Source organism: Xyrauchen texanus, chromosome 41 (assembly GCF_025860055.1).
Source record: "Xyrauchen texanus isolate HMW12.3.18 chromosome 41, RBS_HiC_50CHRs, whole genome shotgun sequence".
NCBI lineage: Eukaryota > Metazoa > Chordata > Actinopteri > Cypriniformes > Catostomidae > Xyrauchen > Xyrauchen texanus.
Window position 1 is genome coordinate 32,323,674 of NC_068316.1, and position 19,209 is coordinate 32,342,882.

General features: G+C 36.2%; 1 protein-coding gene across 2 annotated transcripts; it reads left to right on the forward strand.

Annotated features, from left to right (window-relative positions):
* The first annotated feature begins 4,668 nt into the window (after positions 1–4,668).
* On the forward strand, positions 4,669–14,296 carry LOC127634044 (uncharacterized). 2 transcript variants are annotated; one of them, XM_052113441.1, is made up of 5 exons: positions 4,669–4,720; positions 5,486–5,583; positions 9,316–9,462; positions 11,461–11,690; positions 13,380–14,296. In XM_052113441.1, the coding sequence occupies exons 2-5, from the start codon at positions 5,486–5,488 to the stop codon at positions 13,601–13,603; spliced, it is 699 nt and encodes a 232-aa protein (XP_051969401.1). In that variant the 5' UTR covers positions 4,669–4,720; the 3' UTR covers positions 13,604–14,296. The 2 variants fall into 2 exon arrangements, with proteins under 2 accessions (XP_051969401.1, XP_051969402.1); XM_052113442.1 differs by having other exon boundaries at positions 13,383–14,296.
* Positions 14,297–19,209: the final 4,913 nt, after the last annotated feature.

Sequence of the window (19,209 nt, forward strand, 5' to 3'; positions counted from 1 at the left end):
ATAAATCACTCAATGGGCTAGGACCTCAATATATTGCAGATATGCTCACTAAATATAAACCCAACAGATCACTCAGATCATTAGTATCACATCAGCTAGAAATACCAAGGGTTCACTCTAAGCAAGGAGAGTCTGCTTTTAGCTATTATGCCAGCCGCAGCTGGAACCAGCTTCCAGAAGAGATCAGATGTGCTCCTACAGTAGTCACATTCAAATCCAGACTCAAAACACATCTGTTTAGCTGTGCATTTACTGAATGAGCACTGTGCCACTGTGTGTCCGACTGTTTGTACTGTATTTTATTTTATTTTATTCTAAACTGTTTCAATTATTCTTATTTTTATTTTTATTTTTTTTATTCTTATTTTAATCTCTTCTATGTAAAGCACTTTGAATTACCATTGTGTATGAAATGTGCTATATAAATAAACTTGCCTTGCCTTGCCTAATTTACTGATATTCAGTGTAAATGAGCTCATTAGCATCTCCACATTAGTTGCAAGTTTGAATCCAGGGTGTGCTGAGCCAGCCAGGTCTCCTAAGCAACCAAATTGGTCCGCTTGCTAGGGAGGGTAGAGTCACATGGGGAAACCTCCTCATGGTTGCGATTAGGGGTTCTCGCTCTCAATGGGGCGTGTGGTGAGTTGTGTGTGGATCACAGAGAGTAGCATGAACCTCCACATGCTGTGAGTCTCTGCGGTGTCATGCACAAAAAGTGTGTGGATTGATTGTCTCAGAAGTGGAGGCATCTGAGACTTGTCCTCCGCCACCCGGATTGAGGTAAGTAACTGCGCCACCAGGATGACCTACTAGGTAGTGGAAATTGGGAGAAAAGGGGATACAATTATTTAATTTTTTTTGAATGGTGAGCTGTAGATTGTTTGGATATTTGATTAAAGGAAGCTCAATATTTATTTTACCAAATATACAAACAAATATGGATTCATTGACTGTCTCTCTTTTTTCAGCAGATATGATTCCTAATGAAGGTGTATCATATAGCGTGATGCAGACCATCACCAGACTTCAGTGTCTGCTGGAGAGCAAACAAGAGAGGATTGAAGCTCTGGAGAAACAGGTGCAGCATCTACAGGAGGATCGCAAGTTCCTCCGCACACATATCGAGAACCTCACCAGAGCTTGTGTGATTCATGTCCCAAATGGTGCCGTTTCCTTTATTATAAGATCTATAAATGTTTTATCTGAAGTTAAAGTAGGGACCAGAATATCACAAGGTTTTTTCATATAGTTAGCAAAAGTCTGATTTATATATAATATACCTTTACATTGGTACATGCTCATTGCTCGTTTACCTCTATGCTCAGTTCCTACAGCTAGCGCATTGCTGTTGTCAGAGTCCAGGCCACACAAAAGACAGAGGAAGAGTCAGCATTGGAACATTTATTTTACTGGTGCAAATATTCAAAAACATTCTGGGATGACCTTCATGTTTGGTTAATTTTGAAATATGTAATACCTGACTTTGATTTTAAATCTATAAAATATGGGGTCTTTTTTCTCAATGGTGATGTTGAAGTTTTGGTTAATAATATTGTGGTTTTGGCCAATTAATTTGTACATAAATCTAGATTTTTTAAGAATCCTCCCATCCTCATGAATTTTCAGAAGGAATTGGCGATCTTCCTCAAATCCTTAAAATGTATGCATAATAAAAAAGCCTTTAAATTGTGTAAACTTTTGGAGACATACTTTGATAATTAACCCCTTTGTACAATATTCTTTTAGTCTTTTTAATTTTTATTTAGTTATTTTGTTTTATTATGTATTTATTGTTGTTATCCCTTGGTCATTTACCTCTGTTTATTATGTGTATTTTTTGTTTGTGCTGCTATTTAGCTTTGACGTTATGTATTAAGTTTTATGTTTACTGTGGCTTCTTTGTATTTTCATTCAAGCAATAAAAAAATTAAAATATAAAAAATAAACTTCTCCAGTGACCAACAATATCTCATGACCGAATGTAGCAGACGTAGAGCTAAAGTTATCAAATTTATAATGTGAAATATTTATTTTAGAGCTTGAATTGATCAGAACTGACTGTTCATCAAAACAGACCATTTAAAATAATATTTTACGAGTGCTCCTCATTGCTGTGTGACTTCGAATGAAAGCCGTGTAAGAATCTCACGAGGTTGACAAGAGAGGGATCCCTTCTAAACAGTCCCTGTTAGCACCTGCTGGTAGATGCTGGAACTACACCACCCGACGGCAAAAAGAATGTTCCCTTTACAAAAAGCTTCACTATGATGCTGCGCTTTGCTAAGCGCTTTTGGGAACAATCCTGCATTGTGACCAGCTGTGAATAATGTGTGTAACACGTCAATGGACATTGACCGGAAATTATAGCCTCGGCTGGTGAGATCATTAGATGCACCTGTGGCCAGGCTATAAATATATGCATCACCAGTGTGTCGTCAGATCCGTTTTCTTCAGAGCATACTGTGCTGTGTGTTTCACAAGCCTGTCAGAAACTTTCTTTCCTCTGCTAGGATTTAGAATTTGTTTGGCAGTGCGCAGTGAACCTTTTCTCCTTTCCCTCTTTCTATATATATATATTATTGCCTCCTCTAAAGCCTTGGCTAGAGGTCTCCCTCTGCAGCAGGTTTGTGATGCGGCTGGCTGGTCCTCTCCGCACACATTCATCAGATTTTATAGTTTGGATGTTCATGCTATTCCGGGCTCTTACGTCCTTGAGTCGAAATCTCAAACTCATGCCTGAACAAGTTTGTGACGCGGCAGGCTGGTCCTCTCAGCGCACAGTCATCAGTTTTTATGGCAGGCTCATGCCTGAAGAAGTTCGTGATGCAGCAGGCTGGTCCTCTCCGCTTACGTACATCGAACTTTATGGGTTAGATGTTTTTGTTACTCAGGACTCCAACGTTCTTGAGTCGACATCTCAAGCTCACGTCTGAACAAGTTTGTGATGCGGCAGGCTGGTCCTCTCCGCACACATTTGTCAAATTTTATGGTTTAGATGTTTATGCTACTCTGGGCTCTTACGTCCTCGAGTCGACATCTCAAGCTCATGTCTGAAACCTCTCGCGTTCTTGTGAGCACACTTCACAACCGTAGGGGTGGTGTGGCGGCGTGGGTATTGCGTTCCCAAAAGTGCTTAGCAAATCGCAGCATCATAGTGAAGCTTTTTGTAAAGGGAATGTCTCGGGTTACATGTTCCCTGAAAAAAGAGGAACGAGATGCTTTCCGCACTGGGACATCCCAGGACTGCTCTTCAGAAAAAGATATGATGACACGCTGGTGACGCGTCTATTTATAGCCTGGCCTCAGGCATCTAATGATCTCAACAGCCGAGGCTATAAATTCCGGTCAATGTTCATTGAAGTGTTACACACATATTCACAGCTGGTCACAATGCAGGAATGTTCCCAAAAGCGCTTAGCAAAGCGCAGCATCTCGTTCCACTTTTTTCAGGGAACAAGGGTTACACATGTAACCCGAGACGTTTCTCTTTAGACAGCCAATCACAAGTATCCTTGTTTTATGACGAATATATTTTTTTTTTACAAGAAGCATTTCAATTCCAATTATTTCATTACATTTTAGAACATATTTATCCGGTGATGGATTATTTTTGATGGGCTCTTAGGGTAAAATGTATTTATATTTTTCCTTATCTATTCCCGTTGACAAGTGATCAGTCACGTGACACCTGATCCCGGAACAGAGCGCGCACGGGCAAAGATGTCAGCCTCCATTCACTCGCTTTCTGGGAATCTTGCGCTAGCTGAGCACAGTCCTAGAGATGGATGAGGATACTAACTGATAGCTCTCTCCGGGGGGCTGATGTTTAAACTTTACGTACGCACACAATTGGCATTGGAATGTACGTACGCACTGTTTTAGTGTGTGTGTGTGTGTGCGCGCTGACGACTCCAGCTGGACAAATAATGCACTAACACACTGATTATAAACTCTGATTTTCATTGAATTCACATTTAGAATAAAAAAGTATGTATGTTATTTCTAACAAAATAAAGAAAAGATTTATACAATTATTAATCTATGTTATCCCGTAAATGCAGCTATTAGTATATATCCATGCTGTATGTGAAGAATTTACTGTTTATCTATTTCGTTTCGGATTGACTTTAAAATGGACATCCTAACAAAAAACCTGAACAAGTCTTTAAATTTAAAACCATATGATATTTTACTTAATTTTAAACGCGTTTTTGTTTTTTGAAAATCTAAATTACATCATTAATCTTTTAATTATTTTAGCAGAGTTTTACATTCACAAGACAAGAGTAACTCCCTCATACATTACCTCTGTAACACTGATCCACAGATGTATTTAGAAACACTTTCAAACATGAGAACACAAAACCAGAAACGTATGAAAGCAATACAAATTCTAAAGCTTTTCAAATTCATGTAACTGCCCAAACATACATTTTTATTTATGTGTTCTTTATTATTATTTTTATTATTATTTTATTTATTGTATTCCGCACTTTCTGAAATGTTGAACAATGTAATTTATTATTTTATGCTCTGTATTTTGACCATGCTATTAACCTAAGCTATAAACATTGTTTAAATAAAACAATTCAAACAAAAAAGAAAAAAGAAAGAAAAGAAAAAGAAAGAGTAGCCGTTCTGTTATCATGTGACAGAAAACCGCGAAACAGGAAATTACGTCACAAAAGAAAAAAGCAAACTGTCATGGCTGTGTTAGAAGGTTGGTGTTTTAAAATATCAGATCATTTGAGCTTTTTTATTAAAATGCAGGGTTACTTAAGGTTCGCGTGTAAAAAAGAAATGTTTTAATATTTGTTAAAAAAATAAATGAAATAGGAAAAATAAGGAGAGTGAAATGTCAGGCAGTGTAACCAGTCACTCAATTTGACACTCGTTGCGAGATAGAATTTATTAAACTATGTTGATTTCATAAAGCATAATACTATTTAAGGAATTTTATTCATACTGTTTTACATATAATCATACCTTATGCTTTGTTATATATGACATTTCTATCAAAAACTCTCTTTACTGCATATAATAGATTCTGTATAGTCATCCAATGTGGTGAGCATGACTTCAGTATGTTTGTAGTCTAGTTGTTCTGAGATTGGAGTTATTAGCTTGTTAGCTTAGATTGGAGGTGCAACTCTATTGAACAAGAATGATTTTAGCAAGTTTATAATTGACTGTAAATTACCGTTGTACTGCGCAGTGAGGTTTAACTGCATCCTCATACTGTTACAGTCAATTATCAACTCTGATTAGAGAACTCACTTGACACAGATATATTTATACTAGACTTCAGTCATAAGTAATGTTTAGTATAATAGTTTAGTAACAGATGTGACCATTACAGATGTTAACAATTAAGAAAAAGATACAAGGTGCCCTTTGTGACAATGTAAATTATTCTTTACTCAAAATGATTATTGTAGTGTTACATATAACTGATTTTAATAAAGATTAATGTTTTCATTCATAGATGCCACTGTCAAACAATGAAAAATCAGCCCGACACAGAGCTAAGGTGAACGCCGATCCTCTTGCAAGGGCCAAATATCTTGCAAAAAGAAGAGAGAGGTAAGATTCTTGAGATCTATTTCAAATAATTAACTTTTAGAATGACTATTTTAAATATTACTCGAAACAACTGTTATTACTAGGTAGAGGTCGACCGATTAATCGGCCGGCCGATTTTTTTAAGTATCCACACATATCAAGCCGATTATTTGGCAGGCGCATCTGTGGGCAGCCTAGTGTTGTTGTGGAACACGTGTTCGACGCACACTGCCCCTAGAGTCATTTTCCATAGAGTGAGCAGATCACATCCAGTGCCTAAGGAAGGAGCTAAGTTCCTTGGAGAAAACAGTAAGGGTACAATTTGTATAACTTCTTTAGAATTAATTAAAAACTTTTGATATGTTACTGCCAACTTCAAGAAAAAAACGTGACAAACGCGATAGTTGACATGACTTTCGGCTACTTTGGATATTGATAGCGTAGTTGAAGTTGCATTATCACAGCAGAAGGGTCGCTATCATGTCACAATAAGTAAGCAAGAATTTTGCAATTACAGACAGTGAATCTGAGACTTTTATTTGTTCTGTTTGTGTGTCTTATATTTGAGAGGGTTGTCACTCAATGCAGAGAAATAAGTAATAAAAAAGATCCTAACGCGCTATAGGCTAGTGAAGGACTGGCTTTGGTAAGCTTGGACGTTATCTTCTGCTGTCGGTACTGGAGAAATTAAGAAAATACATTCTTTATTGCTATAAAGAGAAAGTTATTTTATATCGCCAGCCATTTCTACGTATAATAATATGAAACCATTTGTCTGTGATGCAATTTAGCTATTCGCAGTCAGAGAGAGAGAGAGAGAGAACTCGCTCACGCGGTGCTACAGCGAGCACAAAACGAGCCCTGCTTAATGAGTGACAGAACCAAACATTCAAACGTAGCCTGGTTTAGATCTGTGATATTAGTCTGATTTTATTTTAGATTTCGCCTTCCAAAGATTATAAAAAGAATATTTATACATAAGCCGCATTCTGTCTAGCACAACTTCCTTCCCTTCACAGCGGTGCACTGACATTTCTCCCTAAAACTCAAACTTAACGTCAGAATCAGCACGATCGGTGATTGTTGTAAAATGCAGTCTAGCTACTGTTGCTAAATTGCGGGACGCGTTTAATAATAAAAAGAGCGCAAGAGATTCCGTTCCCAAGGTGGCGCGCGCTCCGAAACACACCGCAACGAGACAAGCAAAGTATAGGCTACTTTGGGTTTCATGTGCATCTAAACGATCAAATATACACAAAAATATGTCAAAACGACTGGCTTGGAGATTCACTTAAACACAGTTTATGTCTTAAATGGATGTAGTTATGGAAATAGTAGGGGAGAAAATATGCTGCATCCTAACGGTTCCATATGCTATTAGATCTGCACTCGGTCTTAAAGGGGAAGCATCCTAATAAACATGCTGACGATTGAGCCATTACTGCGAATCAAACAACAAAAGGCAAAGAGAAAATCACTTACAGCTCTTGAATGAATAACTTCTGCATTAATAAGCATTAATCTATCTATGATAAACTATGCAGTGTTATTTTACAATTGATTACTTTATTAGATTTCTTTTTAGACCACACCTGAACAGTAATGTTAGTAGACCTTCCTGAAATTAAATCACTGTGCCTATATAACGTTTATCTTTGTGTTTATATATATATAACAAAAAGAACTGTTAAGAATACCGCTAAAGTACCGGATCGATAAGTAGTATCGGTAAGAGTAGTAATACCATTAAAACCTTAACGATACCCACCCCTAGTTATGCCTGTGCTTCTCTTGGATGCTCTGAATATTGGATTACGTGTCTGGATTGCCTCTTAATTAAAGCTGCATTTGGATCTCAACCTTCGTGTCTCGGAGCAGTTTGTAACACCTGCTTTGTTTATTTAATATATTTGTTATATATTATAATAAACAAAAAAAATTATTTAATTATTTATACAATATGTTTTTACATTATACATTTTTAATTTTAAGTGTACAAGTGCGGATTGGTCAAGTGTTCAATAAATGTATTTGTTGAGAAATGTTGTCTATCTTAAGTAATTATTTGTGTTACATTTTATCTTTCAAATAAGAGGTTAAAAACAAGCACATATCGGCCAAAATAAATCGGCAGCATTAATCGGCCATCGGCCGACCCGAATTTCAAAAGATCGGCATCGGCCTGAAAAAACCAATATCGGTCAACCTCTATTACTAGGGACAGGAATCATAAGGAATTAAACTATTCTGGTTCCTTAACGGTTCCAGTATTAAATCTTTAAGTACTTTTGAGAGAGTTATTTGGAAATATGCATTTAATGCCCCCAGCTGCCTGCTGCCAAATGATAAGATAATTTCAGATTTCCACAAAGCAGATATAACAAATCAGAAACAAATGATAATAAATATTATTCTTGTAAAAGCTTTGAGGCATAAGTGCAATCCAATAATTGATCCAAATTTTATATATATATATATATATATATATATATATATATATACATTAGTTTATATATATATATAAATTAAAGTTGTGTATCTTTAACTACACATTGCCATATAAATAACAGTAGGTAAATGCACTGCTTGATTAAAGTCTCACAGGTCTGAAGTACAACATTAAATGTACAGTAACAGTTCCAGAGACAGTTTAGACTGTGTTATGTTGTCTAATGTTGTAGTTCAGACTTGTGAGATTTCAACAGTTCTAATTTCATTTTAAGTTGGATATTCATAACTTGCGCATCAGTATAAGATTAATTCAGTAGCTACTCTGATTGATATATTTAAGTGTTTTTGATTCACTAAAATCAGACTACACCGGAAGCGCCGTATGTTTTGCGCTGTAGATTCAAAAGAACCGGTTCATTAGAGTCATTCATTTGTGAATCAAAAAACTCTGGTAGCACTGTGGATTTTACGCTGTAGATGAGGGCTGGGTGATAGCACAATTTAATCTGATAACGATGATGTCTTAGAAAGATGCCGATTGCGAACAGATCATGACAATATCTGGGAAGTCACCAAATGTATATTAAACAGTGACCAGGGTGTGAAACTAGCACACGCCACCTTCAAAATGAGACAAGGCTGAATCCAGTTCGAGCTCCTTGTCCAAATGTATTTCATGCGCGATTAATGTTGCTCATCTACCCACAACAGGTGAGTGACCTGTAAGACGTCTCGAGTGACACATGACAAGAAATACGGTTAGACAAAAAGACACACACTTGAAGAAACAAACTTTGTGTATTTCGTGTTTCAATGAATTACATTTTAAAACAAAATCAATATAGTAAAAAAATTCACCGACTCTTGGCAGGGGGGCTGACGATGTAATCTGATATTGCGATAATTTTTAAGGCAATTATTGCTAAAATAGTTTTTACATATTGCCCAGCCCTACTGTAGATCCAGTAGAAGGCAGCGCTGTTGCTGAAATGTGCTGCTGGATACACTGTCAGTGTATTTTAGTACAACTGCTATCTGCATCGGCGGAAAATCACACATAGAGGAACTGTTTACAGAACCAAAAGTCATCAATATCATACCGTTCTGGTATTTTTTAAAGAATAGAACCGGTTCTGAACAAGATCTGGTTGGTACGCAACCCTCGTTATTACACAAATATTTGATTATTATATTTAATTACATTCAACTGTTCTCAAAATGTCATGCTACTATAAATGAGTGGGGAAGGTGCACATAGAAAGCGTGATATTCATTAAAAATCTGTTTGTTTAATGTTCTTAGTTATCAACAAAGAAAAAGAGAGGGAAAGACAAAAACTCCTCCAGTAGCTGAACTCTCTACAGCAAGACAGCAGCAATTGAGGCAGAAATGGAGACAGTACCAGAGAAATCACAGAGAGAAGATGCGTAATTCAACACCGCAATTCTGGTAAGTGTTCTGCATTTCAGGGTTCCAGCTATCGGCACGTCACTTAATGATAGCAGGTTTTACCTTTCAATGTTGGACACCCTTTTACTTAATGACTTTCCATAATGGCATTTTTCAGTCAAACATGTTTCTCAGTGCTGTTAAGAACACCTAAGCTAATGTTACTGTCATGTACTGCATTTATTTCATATAACATTTGTCTTATATATTGTGTATGGGTTAAAGCTGAAGTGTGTATTTATTCAGTGTTAAAATACTTGTATCCCAGCCTAATATGCAGAGACAACTGTACAGTAAGTAAGCCATTCATCGATTAATTTTCTTGACAACTGTAAACACTGTGTCTCTGTGGTGCTATGAAAATTCCTCTGTTTTGAGAGACAATAGCATTGACTCGACCAATGGCGTGGGTTGGGGCAGGACTATCTGTTGGTCCGATCAATGACAGAAGGGGGGGTGTATTCAGAAAGCTGTTTTGTAAACAATTTGCAATTCCGTTTTGTGGTGCTAGTGGTGCATCATTTTCACATATCAGCTTTAAATGAAGTAAATGTCAATGTTTTTTGTTGGCAACTGTCACATCACCCTTGTCGTCCTCGTCCTTATGTTTATAAAGACTTTTATGTTGACATTCTCAGTGGACTCTTATTTTGAAATGTATTTTTACCTTCATCTGGTTTCCTTAATTGTTTTTAGCTGTATCTAGTTAAGCCCATTCGTCCGTGTGTATTTATACCCTCATGTTTCTCTTGTCCGTTGTTGGTTCTTGTTAATATGTATGTAGTGTGATTAGACAGCACAACGCTGTAGAGTTTGAGTTGCCTTCGTATGTTTACCACCTTCATTGAATCGTCTTCTTTTGTTTATTATTAAAGTTCTACAATTTCTCTCATCTCTTCCCTGCACAAACTCCTGACAGCAACATACTCTGCAAGGGTTAAAAAGGAAACTCATATAGTACCAAGCTCAGCCATATTAGTGGTTTGAAAATCCATAGAAACCTATTTTTAAAGGTGACGTACACTGTCATTGAGTGACATGCCGATAACAGTTTTACTGAAAATGATGAGACATGAAGTTGTGCTTAAATGTAAAATCAACCCAAAGATATGGCTAAAATGAAAATGGATACAATCTAGTGCTAAAATTAAATGCAAGGGGCCTTTATTGATTTATTTAGTGATTTCATTTTGAGTAATTTGGATCCATAGTTTCTTTTGGTTCCATGACTCGCTCAAAGCACATAACAGACAATCATTTATCATCACCTACTGGTGCAAAGGAGACATTTTCAGAAATGGACACTGAAAGAATAGTGAACAAATTCAAAAGCCTTGAGTCGCTGGGATAAATCGAAATCTCCATCACTGTTATGCATCAGTGTTAAATCATGGTGAAGATATTTATGGTTTGAAATTCAGAGTTCTTTTTGGTGTACATCCATGGTGCAATGGCTTAACGTGTTACTAATGTATTTTCATCCTTATGAAATGTTCTGAAACATTCCTAGAGTGTCATACATGGGTATTCTGATTCAGTGCTCTTATTTACAAAAGCTAGTTGGCTTTTGGCATGGATTTTATGTATGATGATATCATAAAATCGTTTAATAAATATAAGCCTATTTTTACTTATTACTAAAATTAAAATATACTACAGACTATTAAATATTGCTGTTAATAAAAGTTTATGGTGTTAAACAGCAAAATAAAACAGGTGGTTGGAGGGGAGGGGTCAAAAAATAAGAAGGTGATGTCTTTTGAAAAGAAAAGTTGTTTTAGATGCAGAGCACGTTTTTACATTTAGATGAAAGATTTCGAAGACAAACAAGTTTTCCTTTGGAATAGTGTGCACCAATGAATCATATAGAATAAGACCAGGATTGTTAACCTTAACCATAAGTAAATAGGACCAATTTTGATTTAATGTTGACTGTAAACTAAAAACAGCACCAGAGTAAGTTTAATGTGATTATTGTGTTCTATTGTCCTCCTGCAGCAGTTTTCAGTTTGAGATAAGCTCTCAATGGCAGCAGGAATCTGCTCCATACTCATCCAGCAGTGAGATGGACTCCAGCTCTACGAGACAGGACACCTGTGAGAGACCTGTCAACAGCTACAGCTGGATAAAACAGGAGACAGATACTGAAGTTATCCAATGGGAAGATTCAAACTCAGTGGCTGCCAGTGATGCAGAGCAGGACAACACTCAGAGCAGTGCCATTTCCTGTACGTAATTATTCCTTTACTGATATTCAGTGTAAATGAGCTGGTTAGCATCACCAGATTACAATGATGGGATGTAGGGATATTTGAGTAAATCAGTGATTTTGCAGTGATTCAGCTGGTATGGCCTTCCTCATCAGGCAGTTGGTAAAGTCAACATCAAAGTCAACTGACCCTATTTATTTCTTAATAAACACTCCTGGTCTTATTGTAAATGTTTAATTGGAGTCGTCATAACCAAACTGTCATTATGTGCTCTGCCTCTAATCCCTGTCCCCACTACAAGACATCCCCTACAACCACCTGGAAACGTTGGTAATGCCCCCTTTTTAATATCCAATCAATACTCCATTGATAAAATAAAGTTCCATCCTAGGTTTTTCTTTTTCTTCTCATTGAATATCCATTTACATTTTTGCATTTGGAAGACGCTATTATCCAAAGTATAAAATAAGTTCTATACATTTTATGAGTTTGTGTGTTCTCTGGGATTCGAACCCATGATCATGGTGTTGTTAGCGCCATGTTCTACTTGTTGAGCGAAAGGAGCCCCGATTCACTTGCAAAAACCTCAAATGGCTGAAGTGGAATGAGTTGTGAACCGCTCTTCATATTGACATAGAGTTCGTTTTGGAAAGCGGTGGTGCTAATGTTTTTGTGTTTTGTCCACTGGCAATATGCGCCATTATCAAAAGCAATTATTTTGATAACTGATTAATCTAGCTATTATTATAATGATTAATAGACTGTTTGTGTTATTATTGCAACGATTAATCCTCAGCTCTTAACTGACAATTCAGCTTATGCCTCATGTTAAAGGAATTCAATACAAGTTAAACTCAATCGACAGCATTTGTGGCACAATGGTGATTACGAAAATAATTTATTTGGTCGCACAAATTCTGCACTATTTTCCGTCATTTTGTAGTGTAAGTCATGTAGTGAAAATGCAACAAACAGAAGTGTACTTTAGGTACCCGGATGATGCACTTTTTCAGCCATCAAAACAGAGTGTGAAATGTTGGAAACTCCGTGCACTCAATGTATGCGGCTTGCCGTACATAGAGGAAGGGGCAGAGTTACCAGCAATGATGGTGATCTGGCAAAACAGTTGTAAATAATGGGGAATATGACGGCTAGCGAAACGTCTGTGAAGACAGCACCATACAAAAGTGAGTTAAATGCTACAACCATGCTGTGTGAATATGTATATATTTGAGATATAAGTATTGAACTGAGGATGGATAGTGTGCTATAGCTAGTGGCAACACAACACTTTTATTTGAAACGTCACTTCCATCAGCTGTTAAACAGTGAAAGATTTCTTCCATTTTGGACGATACTGTACTTGTCAAAACTATTTTTTTGGTAATCAATATTATGCCACAAATGCTGTCGATTGAGATTAACTTCTATTGAACACAGAATAATACAATATTAAAATAACAATAAATACAATTAGTATTTGGACACTTTCTGGTTGTTAAATTTGTTTTACATGTCCTTAGTAAATGTGATGAACTCCACCTGTGGTGACTCTGCTAGAGCACCTGTGTGAACTTGAGGGGAACTGATTTTATACATCCACTAAACATCACTGCCACACCAGTTACTTAAAAGTATTTGCAAAATGCTTCAGAAAAGTGAAGTTAGGTCATCTCTCTTTCTCAACAGACCATTTCTCTTTCTCAGCAGATATGATTCCTAATGAAGGTGTATCATATAGTGTGATGCAGACCATCACCAGACTTCAGTGTCTGCTGGAGAGCAAACAAGAGAGGATTGAAGCTCTGGAGAAACAGGTGCAGGATCTACAGGAGGATCGCAAGTTCCTCCGCACACATATTGAGAACCTCACCGGCGCTCTCTCTGCTCATCTCCATGAGGGGATTTCACATGAATTGAGAAAAAGCTAAATATTATTAGTTATTTAAATGTGGTTTGGATTGTTCAGACAGTGTAGTCAATATCCAGTATATCTACAACTGTTGCCATAGTAATGACTTAAGCGTCAGCTCAAATCCAAGAGAGATAAAAGAGTAGCTGTCAGTGTGAAATAGAGAATGGATAACTGGACATTTGACCTATTCTCATGTCCATTATGAACATAAGATACTGTATCATGTATATACTGTGTTTGAAATTGCTAAGTTATTCATCATTCATTACATAGTTAATTCAATATATGAGTGAATTTAAAGCATTTTGTATATGACATTACAGTCATGTCACGACTAATGACGAAAAAGTACTTGAAATCTGATCTGACTTTAAATTATAATGTGTTTCTAAAAAAGTTTTTAATCAGATTTCAAACCACATATGGATGTGGATGTATTTCATGTTTTTTTTAAAACAGATGTACCCCCCCAACACCTTTTCTGTAAAAAGCCTGCATGTGTTCAAACATGTCTTGTTTTTTGTTTGAATTACTTTTATGATGGTTTGTTTTTGTATTATCTTATTGTTATCATTTAATGTAAATGAGCTTGAAATAAACTTGACAATTATGTATTACAATTATGTTGCATGTTTTTATAAAACAATTTAAGCGCATAATTATTGCCCTGCTCAATTAACTGAGAATGATGTTTCCTGTTGGACTGGTACTTGCTTTCTTGGAAAATCTGTTAAACTTCTCCTTTCGTATGAATTCATTAAATGAAATAAAATCATACAGGTTTAAAACAAGATGAAGGATAGTAAATTATTTTAAATTTATTGGTGAATCATGACTATTTATTCAAGAACTGAGAAAATGAGTAAATATGCCCAAAAGTATTAAAACATTATTTGGAGGAGCATTTTGTATATTGCCTCTCGGAGCAAACGTTTAGAATCTCATCATTTTGACTGGTTGATCTTTGCACTTCCACAGCTGCGTGCGTTTAGAGAGAATATCTGTACGCTTACAAATGAAACAGTTCCGGGTCAAAAGACTACTCGTTCTGGCGACCATAGGCATCATCACTTACTTCACGATAGAGTACTTTAATTAGAAGAGTTCCCCAATTAGTGAATTTGCATAAAATACACCTAAACATTCTTCATATAAGACCTCACGTTCAACCATTCGTCACTAAATATGCTGTAAGATCTTCGAGTGAAGCTAAGAGTCCATTCTCAAACCCCGTTGAAACACATGAAACACCTTTTTATATGTCTAAAGTTCTAGACTACACGTGATTCGCAAAAAGTTTTATTCAGAACCTCTACACAACTTACTAGGAAATTTAGAGAATATACCCTGAGGACTCTAGAGGGCGCTGTGATACCATTGCTGTGATAGAAGGGTCATTATACGAAAACGTGCCATTTTTTGTCCCTCAGAAAAAAAAGCTCTGTAAATCTTAATAAACCATAAAACAAATACAATATTTTATAATTTAGTTTCCATAATATGTCTCATAATATAAGAATAAATTAATTTCTGTATCTTTTGTTTTTAAAGGATTTTAATCACATTTTTGTGCAAAGCATCTTGCAGAAATGTTGAAAATGGCCTGTCCCTCAGTATGATTTTTCTACTTCTACTTGCTATCGAGGCCAAAAAAGTCAAACTATCATAAAAAAACATATACTTGTATAAAGCCTTAAGTGTCAGTTCATTAGTCATGAATGGATTTTATTCTTAACATGTCAAATTGTGAAGAAAAAAAAAACACAATTTAGGTTCTCGTCAACCCTGTTACTTTTTATGAAAACACCTCTTTAAAGATAATGGACTGTTCCAAAAGTTGCATCAGTTCCAGGAAGTGACATCATCTGCCTTTCATGAAGTTGATGGTAGAAGACAAGTAAGTGTTCTCTTCTTTTTATGAATTTTATTTGAGTTTATGTAATGTCTGAAAGACAGGGACACGCTCATTGTGTCAGCCCTGTTACCAGAAAAGCATACGTTAAAAAGTTATTTGTACATATTTAAATATGTACATATATAACAACATTTAAGCCTCTCATTAAGGCACATAATGTGGTGTCATTACCTATACCTCATGGCTAGTAATGGCCGCCAATAACATTTTTCGTCAACCCTGTTACAATGGTAACAGGGTTGACGAAAAATGTTATTGACGAAAGTGTGATTTTGTGTGTCTTACCCATGTTGTATACCCAAGAAGGATTAAATCAAGGGCAACTGGACTTGGTACTTCCATATTTGAATTTGTTTTGCCTCTCATCCAAGAGGATTCTTCAGTTCTAAATGACTGATGGGGAGTGCCAAGTGTACCTATTAACCCCACCAAAATCTAAGTCTAGGTTTTTTTCATAGATATTGACATAGTTTATAAGAAAAATAATTTGTTAAAATGCAAGATTTATCTCTCATTTGAAAATGTATTAATTAGTTAATGTACAATTTAGAATATAAAATTAAGATAATTTAGGAATAAAGTCAGAAGTCCGGCATGGGCTTAATTGGTACTTTGGCACCATTTAAGCCCGCATGTGTTCCAAATAAGCCCACATCCTCATTGATTCACAAAATGTAAAAATTAATTGATTTAGTACTTTTTATTGTGCCCACATTGAGAAATGTTAAGTTTTTTTCATTCAAGCTTAGCTTGTATTGGCTATAGTTTGCATGTGTTTTGTGGCACTGTACCATATAAGCCCATCTTTAAAAAAAAGTTAATTTATGAAAATAATCTTCTCTACAAAACAAGTTATGATGTATTTATTTGTAAATGAATGTAAAATGAATCACAAAACATTTAGTATTTGCAGTTCACATGCTTAATTCTTTGGCAGTCCATCTTTCTGTAAGGCTAATGGTTTGAAGCAAGCTAATAAAACTCATCTTTCCATTTAAAAGAAAATGATATAAAATGATAAAGTATTATTTGTTCATACACAAAAAACAATACATTTAACTCTTATTTGACATAATATCAATGTAGTTACCAAAGAAATGGCTGAAAATTGCAGAAATGTGTTGATTTCTGAAGGATCCTGAAACACCAAAGTTTTGAGGTGATTTTGTGTGAGGTCCCCTGATACAGCATGCACATGGGTGGGGCTAACTCAACATTGCCAAATGTGATTGGTATGCAATAAAAAATGCCAGGTAAGTAACAAATCACTGGATTGGTTAAAACAATGAGCAGCATAAAATATTATTTTCTCTTTTTTTAATTTGACTTCAGAGTTGAAAATGGGCTTAAAGGGTACATGGGCTTAATGGGTACACTTGCCCTAACTTTTGTGGGGTTGTCACCCCTGAGCCAACCCTTCTTGGATAACTATGACCTGGATGACTGGGAATTTTCACAGATGTACTTTTCTTACTAATATTATTCACATAATATACATGTTTTTACAGTTTTCATCCCTAAAAATCATGTTTTTTATTTATTCTACTGATAGGTGGGCTAAAATGTGTTGAGGTTACTGATCTATACTGATACACACAAGTGCATTGGGTTTTATAAATGTGCTTTATAAACCAAAAGTCATTATTATTTTTATTATGAGAAGTCAATAAATGAACAAGGTTGCTGTTAAAGACATAAGATTTTTCACCAGTTTACTTCATGTTACAACACACTCACCAAATGCCTACATAATCATTATATGATCTGCATTTTGCTTATTCTGTTAAGGCCAAACATGTTCAATTGATCATTTAATTGCAATGTAATTGTTTTAATAAAACAATTGGTTTACATTTACATCCGCAGAATCATCATCATTTTTCATAATTTTTATGCTAAAATATCTCAAAAGAGCTGTCTCCAAAATATGCTGATTAGTCATGTTGAATTAAAGGTTTATGAATGTCCAATTAAGACTCCATTACACCCATAACTGTTACTCAAACAAGCAGTATAACCAATACGGTAACTGTTGTCGACCCTGTTACTGATGTGTCAGCCTTGTTACTTGTATAATATTCTAATATCATTTAAAAAATGAAAATAAAAAAGTAATCAACTAATTGTATATGTTTAGTAAGAGAGGCTAATAATCCACTCAAAGTTGAATTTAGGTGTTTTATTTTTGTTTCCATAAATTTTTCTTAAAACAGAAGATGCTGGGAGAGTGTAATTTGCAAATGAACGTATTCATCCATTAAAAAAATCAAACTTTCAATATTCTCAATTCACAAACACTCTTCATGTAACAAGGGGGGTTATTTGTGTTATTTTTCACAGTATATCATATTTGAACTATACATGTATTTAAAACCTTTTCAAAAATTAAATAATATGTCGGTAACAGGGTTGACCAAACACACACATTTACGTTGGTTATATGAAAAAAGTTAAAAAAATAAGATAGCCTGAGATGGCACGGCACATTTTCTTGAGAGGCAAGGATGTACTTCATCCAAAAAGGGGCTTAAAGATTTTCAAAACAGTACTTTGAAAATCAAACATTAAAAGTGGGAAATGGCACGTTTTCGTATAATGACCCAGAAGATATTGCAGTGTATGTTTTACTGTGCATATTTCTCTCAAGTTTAAAAAGGAAGGTTTTTTTAATAGACACTCGATTACTTAGAATTATGATTATGAGTTGCATCCTTGAAAGTAAGTCAGCTGAAGAGCAGCTGTCAAGAATATTTAAATGAGCTAACCCATTTGATGGTAGCTGTTTGTTTAGATTTGATTTGTGAGCAGTTTTTTTTTTTTTTGCAGTTTAACTTGACACATACTTAAGTATCAATGGGTGCTTTGTATGTTCAAGCGGTCTTGAACATGTTTCGGTCTTTTTGCTGAATTTATATTATTTAAAGGGCATTTGTATAATTAGCTTCATATATGGAAATGTCTTCAATCTGCAGTCTTTCGTTACTTCTTGTGAAGTTCTACACATTAGACCACCACCACCTCCTCTTAAATCACATCCTCCTCCACCACCACCACCTCCTCCTCATCCTCAACCTCATCCTCCACCACCACCTCCTCCTCAACCTCATCCTCCCCACCACCTCATCCTCTTTCTCCACTCTCTCCTCCACCACTACCACCTCCTCTACCTTCTTCACCTCCAAATCCTCCTCCTTCACATCCACCACCAGTACCACCTCCTCCTCCTACAACACCACCACCAACACCTCCTCCTCCTCAACCACTACATCATCCTCCTCCTCCTCCACCTTCTCCTCCACCACCACATCCTCCTCCTCCTCCACCACAACCTTCTCCTCCTAAACCTCCAATACCACCACCTCCTCAACCTTATCTTCCACCTCCTCCTACACCACCACCTCCTCCTCAACCTCCTCCATCCCCACCACCTCCTCCTACACCACCCCCTCATCCTTCACCACCACCTTCTCCTTCTCTACCACCACCTCCTCCACCACAACCTTCTCCTCCTAAAACTCCAATACCACCACCTCCTCAACCTTATCTTCCACCTCCTCCTCCTCCTACACGACCACCATCTCCTCCTACATCACCACCTCCTCCTCAACCTCCTCCTACACCACCACCTCCTCCTACACCACCCCCTCATCCTTCACCACCACCTCATCCTCAACCTCATCTTCCATCACCTCCTCCTCCTACACCAC

What these genes read in the sequence shown, in the direction of transcription:
- LOC127634044 (XM_052113441.1), top strand. Translation starts at nt 5,486, where the DNA reads ATGCCACTGTCAAACAATGAAAAATCAGCCCGACACAGAGCTAAGGTG. An exon ending in CTTGCAAAAAGAAGAGAGAG is followed by an intron (nt 5,584 to 9,315) that starts GTAAGATTCTTG and finishes TAATGTTCTTAG; the next exon opens with TTATCAACAAAGAAAAAGAG. An exon ending in TCAGAGCAGTGCCATTTCCT is followed by an intron (nt 11,691 to 13,379) that starts GTACGTAATTAT and finishes TCTCTTTCTCAG; the next exon opens with CAGATATGATTCCTAATGAA.